Raw genomic sequence first — 17,535 nt, 5'->3', positions numbered from 1 at the left:
GGGTGGGGAGGGAGGGGGGGGGGAGGGGGGGGGGGGGGGGGGGGGGGGGGGGGGGTACAGACAAAATGCTGTTGGTAAACCCGAGCAATAGTTGCTTTTTTACACGCTCCCCAGTAGCACACATCCCGCCGCCGGCCCACCGCACACCACTCTGTGCACCCCTTTGGAGGTCTGAAATTATGACGTGCCAAAGGGGGAGTGGATGGGATCTGGAGCAGCGGGAGTGGTTCGCCAACCCAGAAGAAGCGCTAAAAACTCACGCAGCATTTGCGTGTTGCTCCTCTCGCATCGTCATCATAAAAAGCGAAACGAGTGAGTGGATCGCCCACAAAAAGAAAAAACTCTAGAGAGGAGAATGTATTGGAGTAAGCCGAAGGCTTAAAGGTTACCCTCTACTATAAGTTTTCTCTCCACTAATAACAGATATAAGGATTCAGCAGCATAGAAAATAAACACTTAAGTTCGTTTCTGTTTCTATTATAGTTACAGAGTTCCTGGTGCAAATGGAGAGCGAGACACGCATGAATTGATAACGACGCACTACCTGTTACACCTTTTCACATACGGCAACGGTATACCCCTCAAGCATTTACAGCATTTACAGGGTAAAACACAAAACAACGACTAAAAGGGAAGAAGTTGTACAGGGAAATGGAGAGTGTAGGATAGAGAGAATACGGATGAGGATGAGGAAGGGGAACTGGAAGTGGATGTGGATGTGGATGCAGAGTGAGAAGCGAGCACGGCAAGCAAGTGCTGGACACATATTTGAAAAGGAAACTACGTGAACGAAACTCAACGGGTGGCAAAACTGGACACGGAACGTTAGACAGATGGACATGGGACAGCCAACAGCCGACCACCGGCCACCGGCCATCGAGCCCCACCAATCGTTATCCTACTTCTCATCCCTTTCCTACTCCCCATGCCCCTGACACCCCCTGGCAGCACCATGTTCTCAGCGCGAAAATTAAACGGCGCATAGTTGGCGTTATTTTCCCTTCTTTTTTTTTTTGTTGCTGCCCGTCTTGCCTTTTGCCTTGGCTGCAATTGGGGTCCCTGGTCCATGGGTTCGTAGTCTGTAGTTTCGGTAGTTGGTAGCCCCGGAGTCCACTAAAAGCGCAAATTAAGTTGGCCACTTTTTTTATATGTATATCTGTGAGTGGGGTAAAAATACTGCTACATCTGTATACGGGTGCTTGGGTGTTTGTGCATCTCTGGCCCAAAACTGCAACAAAATTAAAAACCTAAATTGTACGAAAAGAAGCAAAACAAAAAACGGAAGCTAGAAAAAGTGTTTCAACTCCGGGGAGCTCCGCTTTGAAGAAATATAAGCGTTGGGTGGGGAAAACAATGAAGAGATAACTTTTAATTCATCATTTAAATTAATTAAAGAACCCTGTCCAGTATTTATCTGTACTTGTTACTAATAAATATTGTATTTTTTTCATACTCTTCAGGCATTTTCCATGGAGCTCTAATCTCGGACTTCTGTTTATACAATTCTACATTTTTCTAATACTACCATGGGACATAGGATCTTTAGATCGAAATTTATTCTATAGAAAACAGGTATAACCAAAAATAATTGTAGAAAAATTTCTAGAGAAAATGAAACTTTTACTAAATGAATATTAATATTTTCTACTAATTAAATATATAGAAAATGTGAAAGAAAATTGACTATAATTCTGACTTCCTTTGTAAATTAAATTTATAAATATGAAAATATATCTGCATAATTAGTCGTATAAGCTGTTAAATCATATTTAGGATTTTCACACAGAAATTTCACACTATAATGTCTAGCCAGTTGGTTTTATTTGGTCGCTCTACATCTCTCAAATCTCGCAATTCCCTGCATTTCACATTCCACACTCACAACTAATACCAAACAGAAACTGGCAGCAAAAATTAAACTAAACAAAAACCAATAACATCGATGGAGAACTGTGTTCAACATGAATAGACGAAGAGGCTGCACCACAGACGAGGCGGCATCAATTGAACAAATTTGAACAGAAACGTGCTGCAGTCGCAGCTGGACGGGCTTAGGCAAAAGTTTGTAATTACAGGCCACAAACAATGAGACGACTACGACTACGATGATGACGACTATGCCGATGCATTGGCAACTTTTCAATTAAAAACATAAATATAAACCATCAATGGGAGGATGAGGCTGAGGTGGAGGCTGGACCGCAGCAAAGTTAGCAATGCAATGAATGAACGAGCTCTTCTCTGCTGTGCCAAGTTGAATGGGTGGGAGGATGAAAAGCCAACGACTTGTGTCAACAATTACTTACTGAATGGTGATTAAAATGTTGATGCCTGAGAGCACGACCATGGGCAGCAGACAATAGCCCAGCACGGAGGCCACCGCCCCAAAGGTCACCTGCGACCGTGTGACCATCAGCGACAGCAGACAATAGAAGAAGATGCAGCCCATCACGCCAATTCCATAGATGTACGAGAAGGTTACCTTGCCGCTCTGCAAAACGGAAAGGGAAGATAAAGTGGAAAGGTAATTGTTAGTGGGGTCTAATCCGAGAACAACAGAATCCCCCCCGGGTACAGTCGAAACCAATTGTAATAGTCGGGGATATGGTAGGGATTTGCAATACTATTGTTAGCACGGAATGGTGGGTGCTAAGCGTGGGCACTTCTATGTTGGGTTTATGTTAGAATTGCACGTAAAAAAATATATGAAAAATAATTGCCAAAAATCTGTCCTACGTTTCCTTTATATTAAAGGATTATTTTGGTATTTTTGTAAGAATATGTAAAAGAAATTTTGAGGAAGAACTTTTATGAGGATTTCACTTTAAAATCTTTGCATCACACTTTCATCAATCCCTAAGCCACTGTGAACGGGCAATTATAATTGGTTTTGACTGTAATTTGGTTGAGGGTTTACTGCAAATTGTACTGCAAACAAATTGATGGAACAAACCAGTAGCAGGAAGCCGCCAAGTGTGAGGCAGAAGACCAGTGGACCGGCCATGTCTGTGTCCTGGAGTATTTGCTGTTCAGTGCCGCGCAATGGATTAAGCACGGCCAGGGTCTAAAACGAAAGAGTGTAATACGATTAAAATTAGAGCAAGTGAAGGATTACAACAGCGGATTTGCGGATGAATTGGGGATAGGGGAAGAGCTTTGGTCCCATGGCAGGCAGCATAGACCAGGCCCGGCCATCATCATTCACACAGCCTGCGGCAGGACACAGGACACAACACAATTCATTTGTTGTTCGCACAGCGGTCATAAAACGAAGCCCAAGACCCGTTTTCCCAAACATTTGTTCTCTCTATGCGTTTTTGGTTTTCCTCGTTGTATGCCCCCGTCCACCCCTCTGTGCAGCCCGTTGCTGTTGTTCCTTGTATTGTTTTTGCCAGCGTGTGCAGTCGCAGAGAAATTTGAAAAATGGAAATTGATGATAAATGATATTGCTGACCAGCGAGCAGAGGCAGAGGCAACAACAACGAGTATAGGAACCTGGGGGGCCAAGAGCTGTCAACGCGATTTGACGCATGAGAATGTGGAGCAGGACAACAGCAGCCATGAAATTTGATATTACAGGGAGTCACAGCTACAGCCACAGCCCAATGCCCCAGAAATAGTGGTCGATAAAATGTCTGTCGCTCTCCGTCATTAGTTACGTGCCGGGATTGTTGCTACTTTAATTGAGATTGAAAAGCGTTTAGAGGGGAGAAGAAAGGCTACCATTTCGGTGAAAGGTATGTATTTCGAATTCAATTTCGATCCATTACTATAAATTCCACATCGTTGGAGCAGCTCAAAATCCTAACCATAAATCCCTGGTACCCTCGAAGCAGCCGCTGATGTGCAATTTAATTAGCATTTCATTTCATTTTTATGATGGCAACGCGGACTCATTAACATTTTCATTTTTCAATTAACACAAACGTAATAAATTCCACGCTGAAGCTGAAAGAAATGAGAATCAAGCGTACGCAAATTTTTTACAAAATGTACAAAAATGCAGAAAGTTACACAGAAAGAGAAAGGAAGATACAGAGAGAGAGAGAGAGAGAGAGAGAGAAGTGGCAGAAAAAAAGTGAGCGAGAAAAAGTTTAATTAAAAACATAAAAGTTGTTTTATTTATTTAAAAACAACTCCGCGCACAGTGCCATGAAAAAATATGTCTTCATTAACGACAAAACGGCAAATGCAACGGCAACAAAGCGAACAATGCGAAAAAATATAGCGAAGGAAAAAAAAACAATAGAATTATTACCCCCGGGGAGAAGAAGGGAAAGTAAAGGGAGAACGAGAGAGAGGCGCTTGCAATAAATACAAAGGCGAAAATGCAAAAACATTTAAATTTCAATTAAAACGGAGCGTGGCGCGCCAAAGTGAAGTTGGCTGCGGTGGAAAGCTCCTCCTCGGCCTAAAGTGGCCACGACTGCCAACCCACTCCAGGCCAGGGGCCCACCCACTGTGATGCACAAATTAGAAAACTGCACAACAAAGGAGAGAAAATGCGTGAAAGCAGGAAAGAAACGAGAGAAATTAAGAAAAGAGAGGAAATATGCAGTAGGTGGGAGCAGAGTAATTGTCCGGGCAAACAAAGTGGAGCAACGACAAGCCGGGGGGATTCGCGCAGCGCGCATAAAATATGCAATTTGCCCCAGCTTTCAAGATGTCTAGTTAAAAATGCGTTCAACTGCAGAAGGCAGGCAAAAAAGGCAAAGGGATTGGCTAACAAATTGGTTGGTGGTGTGCGGTTTACCTTTTGGAATATGTGATTCGGATTGATGCCCAATTCTGTAAAAAAAAAACAAAAAACAACAACACCATAAGTTGTGCACAAATAACAGTTATCCAATATAGAAGCTCACCTTCGAGTAACGGCGGTTCGTCATCGAATTCATTGCCGGTGCCAGCAGCACCACCTGCTTTGCTCGACTGATCCTGTCCAAAGCTGTTTTCCGTATATGCTGTGGGATCGTAGAAGCCACCCAGACCTTGGGCAGGCGGATTCGCATAGGGAGCATCATAGTTGGGCGGCACTTGTGCCTGTGTGTTGTCAAAGGTTTGGAAATTGCTGCAAGCAAACGGAATCAGCAACGGGTCGGGGGTCGTGACGCGCCGAAGCACACATCAACACTTACAGCTCCTGTCCAAATTCCGGCATATCAAAGTTGTAGCTGGCATCTGCAGAGCCATAGAAGTCATTTGGTCCACCAAACTGAGACATTGCAGTTGAATTTAGACACTATTTGAGCGTAATATTTATGAAATAACAACAAATAATAAAGTGCTACACGTCACTAGTGTGACCGCGGACGTTTCGATTATACCGACAGACCCTTAGAAAAATACCGAAATATATTTGTTCAGTTTCAAAATATACCGTGAAACTTAAACCATCAAAACACAACTCGTTTCATATTTGTAACATTCATAATACATTTTTGTTTTAATTCATAGCTCCAGTTGCAACACACACAAGTTTTTGAAATTAGTTGTTCATCTTTGGTAGAGTAGAGAGGTACATGCAATTGGGGCTACTTATTATTGCGTTCATTAAGGGTTTCCTATAATAATATATGTAGGAATATATATATAATAATATTATTATAATTTCGTAATGTATTCAACGCTTTTCTTGTAAATGTTAGTTTCGTTTCGTAGATGTTTTTTCACATAAAGAGGGAGGGGGAACGAACACGGAAATCGATCAATTTATGAAATTTCTCTAACAATAAATAGCTGCGAACTATAATTATTGTATATATCAACATAGATAGATTATAGTACATATGTATCATAATATGTATGGCATATTTAGTAATCGTATGGCTGGTTTAGCTTCCCGTTTCTGTCTGCATTTTGCATTTGTTTTGCGCTACCGACTAATTATTGTTCGTCTTGCCTAAAACTTTTCGTCGATTCCAGAGGATAAACTTTTCAACTTATAATATAAACTTGGATCTCAAATATCTTATTATGCATTATTTATATATGACTAGACTGAATGGGGGCATGGGGTAAGGAAATTCGAATAATAACCCAACATTCTTTTGGTTTCTTATTTCGTTTTGGTTTCTCCTCTGCTTGCCGCTTTAATCCTCCAGGTTTCGGAAGGCCTGCTGCATATCCTCATACAGCTGATCGTAGTCAGCTTTAATCTTTTGCTCGCCATCCTTCACGGGATCCTAATGAGGAATAGCAAAGTGCATTAATGGCAGGCACTCCTACTTGTCTCTGAGTCTCTTCCTTACCTTAAATTTCATTGAAGACAACTGATACATAATGCTGCCCATTGATTCCCTAATGGTGTTCCATGTGATTTTGTTGTCCGACTGAGCGGTGGACTCCACAGCGTGGCGCGACGTCTCGTAGAAGGAGAGTATGTTGCGCAGCATGCCCACCGTCTTGTAGAAGGGACACACGCGATCGTATGGCGAGTATGAGTTCTGTTGCAGGAAATCATCCTTCAGCAGCTTGGCCACCTCCAACGTCACCTTGTCGGTCTCGGCCAGCGACGCCTTGCCCACCAGCTGCACAATCTCCGACAGATCCTCCTCCTCCTGCAGAATCTCCTTGACCTTGGTGCGCAGTGGCACAAATTCGGGGAAGTTCTTGTCGTAATACTCGTCCAGGGCACGCATGTACTTCGAGTAGGAGATGAGCCAGTTGATGGAGGGGAAATGCTTGCGCTGGGCCAACTTCTTATCCAGACCCCAGAACACCTGCACAATGCCCAGAGTGGCGGAGGTCACGGGATCGGAGAAATCACCACCGGGAGGCGATACAGCGCCGACAATCGACACGGAGCCCTCACGCTCGGGATTTCCCAAGCACTTGACGCGTCCAGCGCGCTCGTAGAAGGTGGCCAGACGTGCGCCCAGGTAGGCTGGGTAGCCAGAATCGGCAGGCATCTCAGCCAGACGTCCGGAGATCTCACGCAGCGCCTCGGCCCAACGGGAGGTGGAGTCAGCCATCATGGCCACATTGTAGCCCATGTCACGGAAGTACTCGGAGAGGGTGATGCCGGTGTAGATGGAGGCCTCTCGGGCAGCCACTGGCATGTTGGAGGTGTTGGCCACCAGGGCGGTACGCTTCATGATGGACTCGGTGACGCCATCGATTTCGCAGGTCAGCTCGGGGAAGTCACGCAGCACCTCGGACATTTCATTGCCTCGCTCGCCGCAGCCCACGTAGATGATGACATCGGAGTTGGAGTACTTGGACAGGGCCTAAGGAATGGGCAAAGAGACATGGAATCATGCAAGCTCTTCGTGTAAATGAAAATCATTCAACTCACCTGCGAGATGACAGTCTTGCCGCAGCCGAAGGCTCCCGGGATGGCGGTGGTGCCGCCCTGAACACATGGGAAAAGGGAGTCGAGTACGCGTTGTCCTGTGAACAGCGGATGGTTGGCCGGCAGCTTCTCGGTGCAGGGACGTGGCTGTCGCACCGGCCACACCTGCAGCATCGTGTGTTTCGTGATCTCGCCATCGAACTCCGTCTCGAGGACAATGTCCTCCAGGTTGTAGTTGCCCGCGGGGGCAATGTAGCGCACTGTACCCTTGCCACGCGGATGCACAATCATGCGCTGCTTCACGAGGGTGTTCTCGTGCACCACACCGTACAGGTCGCCGCCGGTGATGTGCGATCCCACGCGAACATTCAGGGGATTGAATTCCCACATTGTCGTGCGGGACAGTGCCGTGGTGTTCACGCCCTTGGGGATGTATATGGAGTTGGTCATCACGCCAATGTCCTTAAGAGGTCGCTGAATACCGTCGAAAATGTTGCCCATGATGCCAGGGCCCAGCTCCACAGACAGGGGCTTGCCTGTGCGCAGCACGGGATCGCCGACAGTCACGCCGGAGGTCTCCTCGTACACTTGAATGGTGGCCATGTCGCCCTCCAGGCGAATGATCTCGCCCACCAGCTCGTAGTAGCCGACGCGCACCAGCTCGTACATGGCAGAGCCGGACATGGCCTCGGCAGTGACGACTGTAAAGGAGGAGGAGCATTAGTAAGGGGGTCGGTCAGTGGGTGAAGGACAAAGGTCGTGACGTCTTACCAGGTCCCGAGACGGCGTACACACGGCCATACTCGGACTCGCGTTCCTCGTCTTGCATTTTCCTCAGGTTGGACATTGTCGAGGTCTTTTGTGGGCTCTTCAAAATGTAACGGTCTAAAACGTTCGGTCGCTAAACGAATACAAATCGAAATTTGATTTTCTTTATAAACAATACAAAAAACACATTTTCCCCGTGGCTTTTCCACACTGAAGAAAATCCTAGATGGCGCTGCTGTGCACAGCAGCCCCCAGTGTGAAAAGCTGCACACCCCCGCAGTGCACAACCATCGATTTTCCAATACAATTTTCACGCATGTCTCACAGTTGGCTTTCCTTTGGTCGAATTTTAACCGCAATATCACAAATTACACACTTTGTCATTGAGTCCACTCAGTTGCGCTGTCAATTGCTTTTGTTCCGGTGATATTTGCACTATTTTTAATTGCTTATTTGTTGTATATACTCACATTTTGTTTAAGCAGTTTTTATGAAAATTCTCTTCAGTGGTTTTATCGATAAAATATGAATCCATCTTCAAAAATATACGGCAGTATATCTTAGTTATCAAAATATACCGTAAAAATACCGAGAGGAAAAACAAATTAATAGCCTTTTCCCACTGGTCGCATCCCGTATCGATATCAGACGCAAATATGCGGAAAAGGCGTTCACCTTGGATGGTGGAAGGACGGCCTGCAATCTGAACATACATATGAACATATGCACATCTCATTCCGAATACATTGCATTCCTTGCATACTGATTTGCATTTGTATATGCTGCCTGGGGCACCCGAATCGCAGACTCAGCGGTAAAGTTGCATGGAAACTGGTAAGAACTGACACATCTATATAGTGAATGCTGAGCCTTCTCCAGGACTCAAAACCTAATCGATGCAATGGATCGTGGAGCGTAAATTGAATATTGTTTGCAGGAGTGACAGCTGTATCCTGGCTGATTTTATTCTGCATCTTCCATATTTTGGTATATTGGCGCAAGCCGACGACGGTCACACTGTACGCGTATTTCTTGGCTGCGGCTGCAATTTGCCATAAAAAAACAAGAATTTCAATAAATTTCGCAATTAGCAAAGTGATCGGACAGTTTTTCGTGTTGCATTGACAAACCCGTGTGTAAACATGTGAAAGGAGCACAGGCAGCTAGTGCAATAGTCCTTGACGTGCCCCTGGGGCCAAACAAAAATATAACCTCAAAGTCGCGACACTTCGGTAGAGGCAGATGCACCTGCTCGGAAATTCATTTTTCCTGCCAAACCAAAGTGTGTTAGCTACATAAACCACCACTGTGCCGTGCCACAATGTCGACCTCGTCGGTTGTGCAGAATTTCGTGAACGGGCTAAAGTCCCGGAACCGCAATGTCCAGAACAAGGCCGCCCAAGATCTCTTTCTGTATGTCAAAACGGAGCTGCGGGAGATGTCCCAGGAGGAGCTGGCGCAGTTCTTCGATGAGTTTGATCATCATATATTCAACATGGTCAATGCGGCGGACATCAACGAGAAGAAAGGCGGCGCTTTGGCAATGAGTAAGTGGAAGAAACAAATTATCTAAAAATCTCTGCCAACCGTCTCCTGCTTTCAGAGTGCCTTATTACCAGCGATGGTTTGACCACCCGAAAGGGCATCTCTCCCTATCTGAATCGCTTGCGCGATCTGCTGCTTATCAACGATGTGTCCGTTATGGAAATTGCCGCCCGTTCGCTGGTCAAACTGGCCAATATGCCGGGCTCCAAGGGCGCCGACTCCTTTGATTTCGACATCAAAAAGGCCTTTGAGATGCTCAGCGGCGACAGACAAGAGGTGCGTACAGTGTGTACCTTTATTTGCGTAGTACTTACGCTCCTTTTCTTGCAGTATCGCCGCCATGCTGCTGTGTTTATCCTACGAGAGCTGGCCATAGCCTTGCCCACGTACTTCTACCAGCAAATCCTCACCTTCTTCGAGCACATTTTCAATGCCATCTTTGACCCCAAACCTGCCATAAGGGAGTCTGCAGGTGAGGCCCTAAGGGCCGCTCTCATTGTCACAGCCCAGCGGGAGAACACAAAGCAATCGAGTGAGCCGCAATGGTATAAGATCTGCTATGACGAGGCCAGTGCCAGTTTCAACCAGGATGTGGCTCTGGGCAAAGAGCAGAAGGGCATGACTCGCGATGATCGCATACACGGCGGGCTGATAGTGTTCAATGAGCTCTTTCGATGCGCTAATGCCAGCTGGGAGCGACGCTACACGGCGCTGAAAACGCTCTTCCCCAAGGCGCATCACAACAAGTTTTTGGAGGCCAGCTGCAATTCGAGCATGAGCTCACAGCTGAACACCTTTGTGCCGCGTCTGAAAGTGCCTTTCATGGACAAATTGGGCAGCACACAGATGCACATGGAGGCGGAGCATCATCACAATGCAATGGCAAAGTTTGCCAGCGTAAGCAAGCAAATAAAACGAAAAATTAAATACAGTTTAAGCTCTCTTTTTCTGCCTTTTAGCACAACGTTCTGGAGTCTGCCTACGCGCATGAGATACTGCAGGCGCACTACGCCACCATCTGCGATAATGTGATGGAGCAACGTTTCTCCAAGTCCCCGTATGTGCAGCAGGCGCTGCTCCAGATACTGCCCCGCTTGGCGGCCTTTAATCGTGAGGTTTTCGTGGAGAAATATTTGCAAATTTGTGTGCCACACTTAATGCAAATATTACGTGGCAAGGAGAAGGATCGCACGGTGGCGTACATCACCATTGGCTACCTGGCCGTGGCCGTGGAGAGCGCCATTGAGAAGCATCTGGAGACCATTATGGCCAGCGTAAAGATGGCTCTGCCCGCCAAGGAGTTGGCCAGCAGCAAGCGCAAGGCACCCGTGGATCCGGCAGTCTTTGCCTGCATCACATTGCTGGCGCATGCCGTGCGCTCCGAGATAGTCAAGGACGTGCGAGACATACTGGAGCAAATGTTCTCCACGGGCCTGTCGCCCGCGTTGACTGTGTGCCTGCGTGAGCTGTCGGAGAATGTGCCGCAGCTGAAGTCGGGCATCACCGATGGACTCATTGGGGTGTTGTCTCAGGTCTTGATGAACAAACCAGCGGCCATACCCTATGCCGCGCTGACACCCATAGCGATAGATGGTTCGCTGATGATGCAACTGGCCGACGGTGCTACCACAGTGCTGGCCCTCAAGACTTTGGGCACGTTTAACTTTGAAGAGCAGAATATGCTGGACTTTGTGCAGCGGTAAGTGTAGCTAAAAATTGACTCTCTTAGTGTTTAACGATTGCCTTTGTCCATTTCCCCGTAGGTGCGCGGATTACTTTATTGTCCACGAACAGTCAGAGATTCGTTTGGAGGCTGTGCAGACCTGCACGAGGCTGCTGAAGCTCGCGGTTCAATCCTCCGAGAGCATGGAGAACTCCAAGACGCTAAGCGACACCGTCTCGCATGTGATTGAGCGACTGCTGATGGTGGCCATCACGGACATGGACTGCAATGTGAGAATACGCATTCTGCGCTCGCTGGATGAGACTTTTGATGCCAAGTTGGCGCAGCCAGAGTCCCTCAATTCGCTGTTCATTACGCTGCACGATGAGATCTTTGAGATACGTGAACTGGCCATGGTCACCATCGGTCGCTTGTCCTCCATGAATCCTGCGTATGTGATGCCCAAGCTGAGGACCACCATGATTGAGCTGCTGACGGATCTCAAGTATTCGGGCATGAATCGCAACAAGGAGCAGAGTGCGCGGATGTTGGATCATCTGGTGATTAGCACGCCCCGTTTGATATCCTCCTACATGAATCCCATACTCAAGGCCCTTGTGCCGAAGCTGCACGAACCGGAATCGAATCCGGGCGTTATCCTCAATGTCCTGCGCACCATTGGCGATCTGGCGGAGGTGAATGGTGGCTCCAATGAGATGGAACTGTGGGCTGATGATCTGCTCTCTATTCTCCTCGAAATGCTCGGCGATGCCGGATCACCCGACAAGCGTGGCGTGGCCCTGTGGACGCTGGGACAACTGATCAGTGCCACGGGACGTGTGGTCAGCCCGTACCACAAGTATCCCGTGCTCATTGACATTCTCATCAACTTCCTGAAGACGGAGCAGCGTCGCTCCATACGCCGCGAGACAATACGCGTGTTGGGCCTGCTTGGGGCCATGGATCCGTACAAGCACAAGATGAACAAGGGTCTGATAGACAGCCAAAAGGACAACGTGCTGATTGCCTACTCCGATGGGAAAGTGGACGAGAGCCAAGACATATCCACGGCCGAATTGCTGGTGAATATGGGCAATGCCCTGGACGAATATTATCCCGCGGTGGCCATAGCTGCGCTGATGCGGATACTGCGCGATCCAACGCTGAGTACACGCCACACAAGCGTCGTGCAAGCGGTGACCTTTATCTTCCAGAGTCTCGGCATCAAGTGCGTGCCATATTTGGCTCAGGTGCTGCCCAATCTGCTAGACAATGTGCGCACGGCGGACAACAATTTGCGAGAGTTTCTGTTCCAGCAGCTGGCCATTCTGGTGGCCTTTGTCAAGCTGCACATCATCAGCTACATGAGCGACATCTTCAAGCTGATCAAAGAGTTTTGGACCATCAATACGCCGCTGCAGTCAACGCTGATCAATCTGATTGAACAGATTGCCGTGGCCTTGGGCTGTGAATTCAGAGATTACCTCGCAGAGCTTATACCGCAAATATTGAGAGTGCTGCAACATGACAACTCCAAGGATCGAATGGTTACGAGAAGATTGCTGCAAGCATTGCAGAAATTTGGCAGCACTTTGGGATACTATTTGCCGCTGATTGTGCCGCCCATTGTGAAACTATTCGATTCGCCATATGTGCCACAGCAAGTGTCGCTGGTGGCACTAGAGACAATCAATAATCTTGCCTGCCAGCTGGACTTTACCGACTTCTCCTCGAGAATTATACACCCGCTGGTCAGGGTGCTGGATACAGAGCCAGAGCTGCGCGATCAAGCCATGACCACGCTTCGTTCGCTGGTCAAACAGCTGGGCAAGAAGTATCTCGTATTTGTGCCCATGGTGCAGCGCATACTCGCCAAGCATCGCATAGCGGATTCCGAGTACGAGAAGCTGTTGAGTCGCCTGCAGAACAACAGCACACTGGCGGATGCCTCGGGCTCGGGGGAGTTTGGTTTGCGGCAGGCCAAGATCAAGTACAACGAACCCTTTGTCACGGACAGGAACAGCAACAATCGCAATCTGCAGGTCTCCACGAACGTTCTGCGCACCGCCTGGCAGGTTACACGTCGCGTCTCGAAGGACGATTGGGTCGAGTGGCTGAAGCGGCTGTCCATTGGCCTGCTCAAGGAATCGCCTTCGCATGCGCTGCGTGCCTGCTGCTCGCTCGCCCAGGAGTACGACACTCTGCTGAGAGATCTGTTCAACGCGGCCTTCATCTCCTGCTGGACGGAACTGTCGCCGGAGCACAAGCACGAGCTGACGCAGTCGCTCATCCAGGCCCTGCAGGTCACCGATATGCCAGAGATCACCCAAACCATACTCAATCTGGCCGAGTTTATGGAGCACTGCGATCGGGACCCCATACCCATCGAGACGAATCTTTTGGGCACACGCGCCATGGCTTGTCGCGCGTATGCTAAGGCTCTGCGCTACAAGGAGGAGGAGTTCCTGCTGAAGGAGGAGGCGTCCGTTTTTGAGTCGCTCATCCTCATCAACAACAAACTGCAGCAGCGAGAGGCAGCCGAGGGGCTGCTAACAACCTACCGGAATGCAGCCAACGAGCTGAATGTCCAGGGACGCTGGTACGAGAAGCTACACAACTGGGATCAAGCCTTGGAGCACTACGAGCGGAATTTGCAGACAGATTCCTCGGATCTGGAGGCGCGTCTGGGTCACATGCGCTGCCTGGAGGCGCTGGGCGACTGGTCAGAGCTGAGCCAAGTGACCAAAAACGAGTGGGAGGGCTTCGGCTCGGAGGCGAGAGCACGGGCCAGCCCACTGGCTGCTGTGGCCGCCTGGGGCCTGCAGGACTGGGAGGCCATGCGGGAATATGTGCGCTGCATACCCGAGGACACACAGGACGGTAGCTACTACCGCGCTGTGCTGGCCGTGCATCACGATGACTTCGAGACGGCGCAGCGACTGATAGACGAGACGAGAGATCTGCTGGACACGGAACTCACATCGATGGCGGGTGAATCCTACGAGCGTGCCTACGGGGCCATGGTCTGTGTGCAAATGCTGGCGGAGCTCGAGGAAGTCATCCAGTACAAGCTGATCCCCGAGAGAAGGGAGCCGCTGAAGACCATGTGGTGGAACCGATTGCAGGGCGGACAGCGGCTGGTCGAGGATTGGCGTCGCATCATTCAGGTTCACTCGCTGGTGGTGAAGCCACACGACGACATTCACACGTGGCTGAAGTACGCGAGTCTGTGCAGGAAGAGCGGCTCGCTGCATCTCTCGCACAAGACGCTGGTGATGCTGCTGGGCACCGATCCCAAGCTGAATCCACGCGAACAGCTGCCGTACAATCAGCCACAAGTCACTTATGCCTATACCAAATACATGGCCGCCTCGAATCAGCTGCAGGAGGCCTACGATCAGCTGCGGCACTTTGTCAACGCGTACAGCGCAGAGCTGAGCTGCCTGCCGCCGGAGTCACTGAAGCAACAGGATCAGCGACTGATGGCCCGCTGCTACCTGAGTCTGGCCACCTGGCAGAACAAACTGCAAGAGCGTCTGGGTCCAGGTGCCACTCAGGGCGCCTTGGAGTGCATTGAGAAGGCCACGAGCTACGATCCAAACTGGTACAAGGCCTGGCATCTGTGGGCCTACATGAACTTCAAGGTGGTGCAGGCCCAAAAGACAGCGCTGGACAAGCAGCAGGCAGCGTTGCCGCCTGGCCTGAACCTTGGCGTGGGCCTTAGCATGGACAGTGACATGTTGATCATACAGCAGTATGCAGTGCCTGCAGTTCAGGGCTTCTTCCGCTCCATTAGCTTGATCAAGGGCAACTCCCTGCAGGATACGCTGCGGCTGCTGACCCTCTGGTTTGACTATGGCAACCATGCGGAGGTGTACGAGGCTCTGCTCTCGGGCATGAAGCTGATTGAGATTAACACGTGGCTGCAGGTGATACCACAGCTGATTGCACGCATCGATACGCACCGGCAGCTGGTGGGGCAGCTCATCCATCAGCTGCTCATGGACATTGGCAAGAATCATCCGCAGGCGCTGGTCTATCCGCTGACAGTGGCCTCCAAGTCCGCTTCGCTGGCGCGCAGGAATGCGGCCTTCAAGATTTTGGATTCGATGAGAAAACATTCGCCCACGCTGGTGGAGCAGGCGGTGATGTGCAGCGAGGAGCTCATTCGCGTGGCCATTCTCTGGCACGAGCAGTGGCACGAGGGACTGGAGGAGGCATCCCGCCTGTACTTTGGCGATCGCAATGTGAAGGGAATGTTTGAGATACTCGAACCGCTGCACGCCATGCTGGAGCGCGGGCCGCAGACGCTCAAGGAAACATCCTTTTCGCAGGCCTACGGCCGGGAGCTGACCGAAGCGTACGAGTGGTCGCAGCGCTACAAGACATCCGCCGTGGTGATGGATCTAGATCGTGCCTGGGACATTTACTATCATGTGTTCCAGAAGATCTCGCGCCAGCTGCCGCAGCTGACGTCGCTGGAGCTGCCGTATGTGTCGCCCAAGCTGATGACCTGCAAGGACCTGGAGCTGGCTGTGCCGGGCTCCTACAATCCCGGACAGGAGCTGATACGCATCAGTCACATCAAGACCAATCTGCAGGTGATCACCTCGAAGCAGCGGCCGCGCAAGCTCTGCATTCGCGGCTCCAATGGCAAGGACTACATGTACCTGCTGAAGGGACACGAGGATCTCCGACAGGATGAGCGCGTGATGCAGCTGTTTTCGCTGGTGAACACCCTCCTGCTGGACGATCCCGATACGTTCCGCCGCAATCTGGCCATTCAGCGGTACGCCGTCATACCGCTGAGCACGAACTCCGGGCTGATTGGCTGGGTGCCGCACTGTGATACGCTGCACACGCTGATACGCGACTACAGGGACAAGAAGAAGGTGCCGCTCAATCAGGAGCATCGCACCATGCTGAACTTTGCCCCAGACTATGACCATCTGACGCTCATGCAGAAGGTGGAGGTGTTTGAGTATGCCCTGGGACAGACGCAGGGCGATGATCTGGCCAAGCTGCTGTGGCTCAAGTCCCCGTCCTCGGAGCTGTGGTTCGAGCGGCGCAACAACTACACTCGCTCCCTGGCCGTCATGTCAATGGTTGGCTATATCCTGGGACTGGGCGATCGCCATCCCTCGAACCTCATGCTGGATCGCATGAGTGGCAAGATTCTGCACATTGACTTTGGTGACTGCTTCGAGGTGGCCATGACGCGGGAAAAGTTCCCCGAGAAGATACCCTTCCGACTCACGCGCATGCTGATCAAGGCCATGGAGGTGACGGGCATCGAGGGCACGTACCGGCGCACCTGCGAGAGCGTGATGCTGGTGCTGCGACGCAACAAGGACTCACTGATGGCTGTGCTGGAGGCCTTTGTCTACGATCCTCTGCTCAATTGGCGACTCCTCGACGTTGACAAGAAGGGCAATGATGCGGCGGGTGCGAATGGTGGTGCCGCGGGACGTGGCGGCTCTGGCATGCAGGTGGGCAACAGCGGCGACAGCTTAAGCAACTCTGTGGAGGAGTCGCTGCCCATGGCCAAGTCGAAGACATACGAGGCGCAGCTGCAGCAGCAGGCCGGGGGTCTGCACAACAACGTGGCCGATGAAACGAACAGCAAGGCCAGCCAGGTGATCAAGCGGGTCAAGTGCAAGCTCACGGGCACCGATTTCCAAACGCAAAAGAGCGTCAACGAGCAGCAGCAGGTGGAGCTGCTCATACAGCAGGCGACCAACAACGAGAACCTCTGCCAGTGCTACATTGGCTGGTGTCCGTTCTGGTAGAAACCCGACTGAGCGAGATTAACGAAAAAACCAACTACAACTACTACAACTAATTCTAAAACTAAACAAATTTTCTTCTGTTCACCGACGACTCCGACTCACACGCATCCATTGGGGGATCACATGGATTTGAGGGGGGGTGTAACTAGCTTCTAAGTATATAGATATTTGTATAATTTATGTTAGAGATACATACATACATACGCTTCATTATCTTTTTATTTGTGAATTCAATTGCAAATAAATTCCAATTTTGTAAAAATCATCACAAACAAAAACAAATCCGCCAAACGATAGTGGTGGCAAAACTTCGATAAGTTATCGTTATCCGTGTTTTCGTTTTCACATCCCAAATGTTTTGCGAAACAATTTTGCAATCCGTTTCTGGATCTTATTTATAGATAAACTGTGAATCGTAAATCTCCAGCACATGAATAATTAATTATGTTATGTGTACAATTATAGAAGGTAGGCAATAT

At 49.6% G+C, this 17,535-nt stretch overlaps 3 protein-coding genes across 4 annotated transcripts in view; 1 reads left to right on the top strand and 2 right to left on the bottom strand.

Moving 5' to 3' along the window:
• The window catches only part of LOC117584404 (protein YIPF5 homolog), an 8,556-nt gene extending 3,252 nt beyond the window's left edge, over nt 1-5,304 (bottom strand). The window contains exons 1-5 of the mRNA XM_034273267.1: nt 5,136-5,304; nt 4,863-5,068; nt 4,754-4,788; nt 2,954-3,064; nt 2,307-2,491 (exon numbers count right to left, since the gene is read on the bottom strand). Coding sequence (XP_034129158.1) covers nt 2,307-2,491; nt 2,954-3,064; nt 4,754-4,788; nt 4,863-5,068; nt 5,136-5,221 — 623 coding nt within the window. The 5' untranslated portion in view covers nt 5,222-5,304. The remainder of the gene's footprint in view (nt 1-2,306; nt 2,492-2,953; nt 3,065-4,753; nt 4,789-4,862; nt 5,069-5,135) is intronic.
• A 137-nt stretch (nt 5,305-5,441) lies between these two features.
• Nucleotides 5,442-8,593, bottom strand: LOC117584311 (V-type proton ATPase catalytic subunit A). Its single transcript, XM_034273137.1, has 5 exons — nt 8,530-8,593; nt 8,063-8,192; nt 7,295-7,992; nt 6,249-7,226; nt 5,442-6,182 (listed from the first exon to the last, which is right to left on the bottom strand). Exons 2-5 carry the CDS (start codon nt 8,136-8,138, stop codon nt 6,090-6,092), a joined length of 1,845 nt encoding a protein of 614 aa, XP_034129028.1. The 5' UTR covers nt 8,139-8,192; nt 8,530-8,593; the 3' UTR covers nt 5,442-6,089.
• Nucleotides 8,594-9,061: 468 nt separating this feature from the next.
• On the top strand, nt 9,062-17,320 carry LOC117584743 (serine/threonine-protein kinase Tor). Of its 2 annotated transcripts, XM_034273827.1 has the most exons (6): nt 9,062-9,606; nt 9,663-9,880; nt 9,935-10,501; nt 10,564-11,303; nt 11,368-16,849; nt 16,963-17,320. In XM_034273827.1, exons 1-6 carry the CDS (start codon nt 9,381-9,383, stop codon nt 17,107-17,109), a joined length of 7,380 nt encoding a protein of 2,459 aa, XP_034129718.1. In that variant the 5' UTR covers nt 9,062-9,380; the 3' UTR covers nt 17,110-17,320. The 2 variants fall into 2 exon arrangements, with proteins under 2 accessions (XP_034129718.1, XP_034129717.1); XM_034273826.1 differs by having other exon boundaries at nt 9,063-9,606; nt 11,368-17,320.
• Nucleotides 17,321-17,535: the final 215 nt, after the last annotated feature.

The sequence above is a fragment of the Drosophila guanche genome, unplaced genomic scaffold, assembly GCF_900245975.1.
Source record: "Drosophila guanche unplaced genomic scaffold, DGUA_6, whole genome shotgun sequence".
In the NCBI taxonomy this organism is placed as follows: Eukaryota; Metazoa; Arthropoda; class Insecta; order Diptera; family Drosophilidae; genus Drosophila; species Drosophila guanche.
Note: the sequence above shows the minus strand (reverse complement) of the source record. Positions and strands in the feature narration are given on the sequence as shown.

Bases quoted from the DNA above. Each gene is read 5' to 3' on its own strand.
- LOC117584743 (XM_034273826.1), top strand. From the start codon at position 9,381: ATGTCGACCTCGTCGGTTGTGCAGAATTTCGTGAACGGGCTAAAGTCC. The intron at 9,607-9,662 runs GTAAGTGGAAGA...TCCTGCTTTCAG, and splicing joins AGGCGGCGCTTTGGCAATGA to AGTGCCTTATTACCAGCGAT. The intron at 9,881-9,934 runs GTGCGTACAGTG...CTTTTCTTGCAG, and splicing joins TCAGCGGCGACAGACAAGAG to TATCGCCGCCATGCTGCTGT.
- LOC117584311 (XM_034273137.1), bottom strand. From the start codon at position 8,138: ATGTCCAACCTGAGGAAAATGCAAGACGAGGAACGCGAGTCCGAGTAT. The intron at 7,993-8,062 runs GTAAGACGTCAC...CCTCCTTTACAG, and splicing joins GTACGCCGTCTCGGGACCTG to TCGTCACTGCCGAGGCCATG. The intron at 6,183-6,248 runs GTAAGGAAGAGA...ATTCCTCATTAG, and splicing joins TGTCTTCAATGAAATTTAAG to GATCCCGTGAAGGATGGCGA.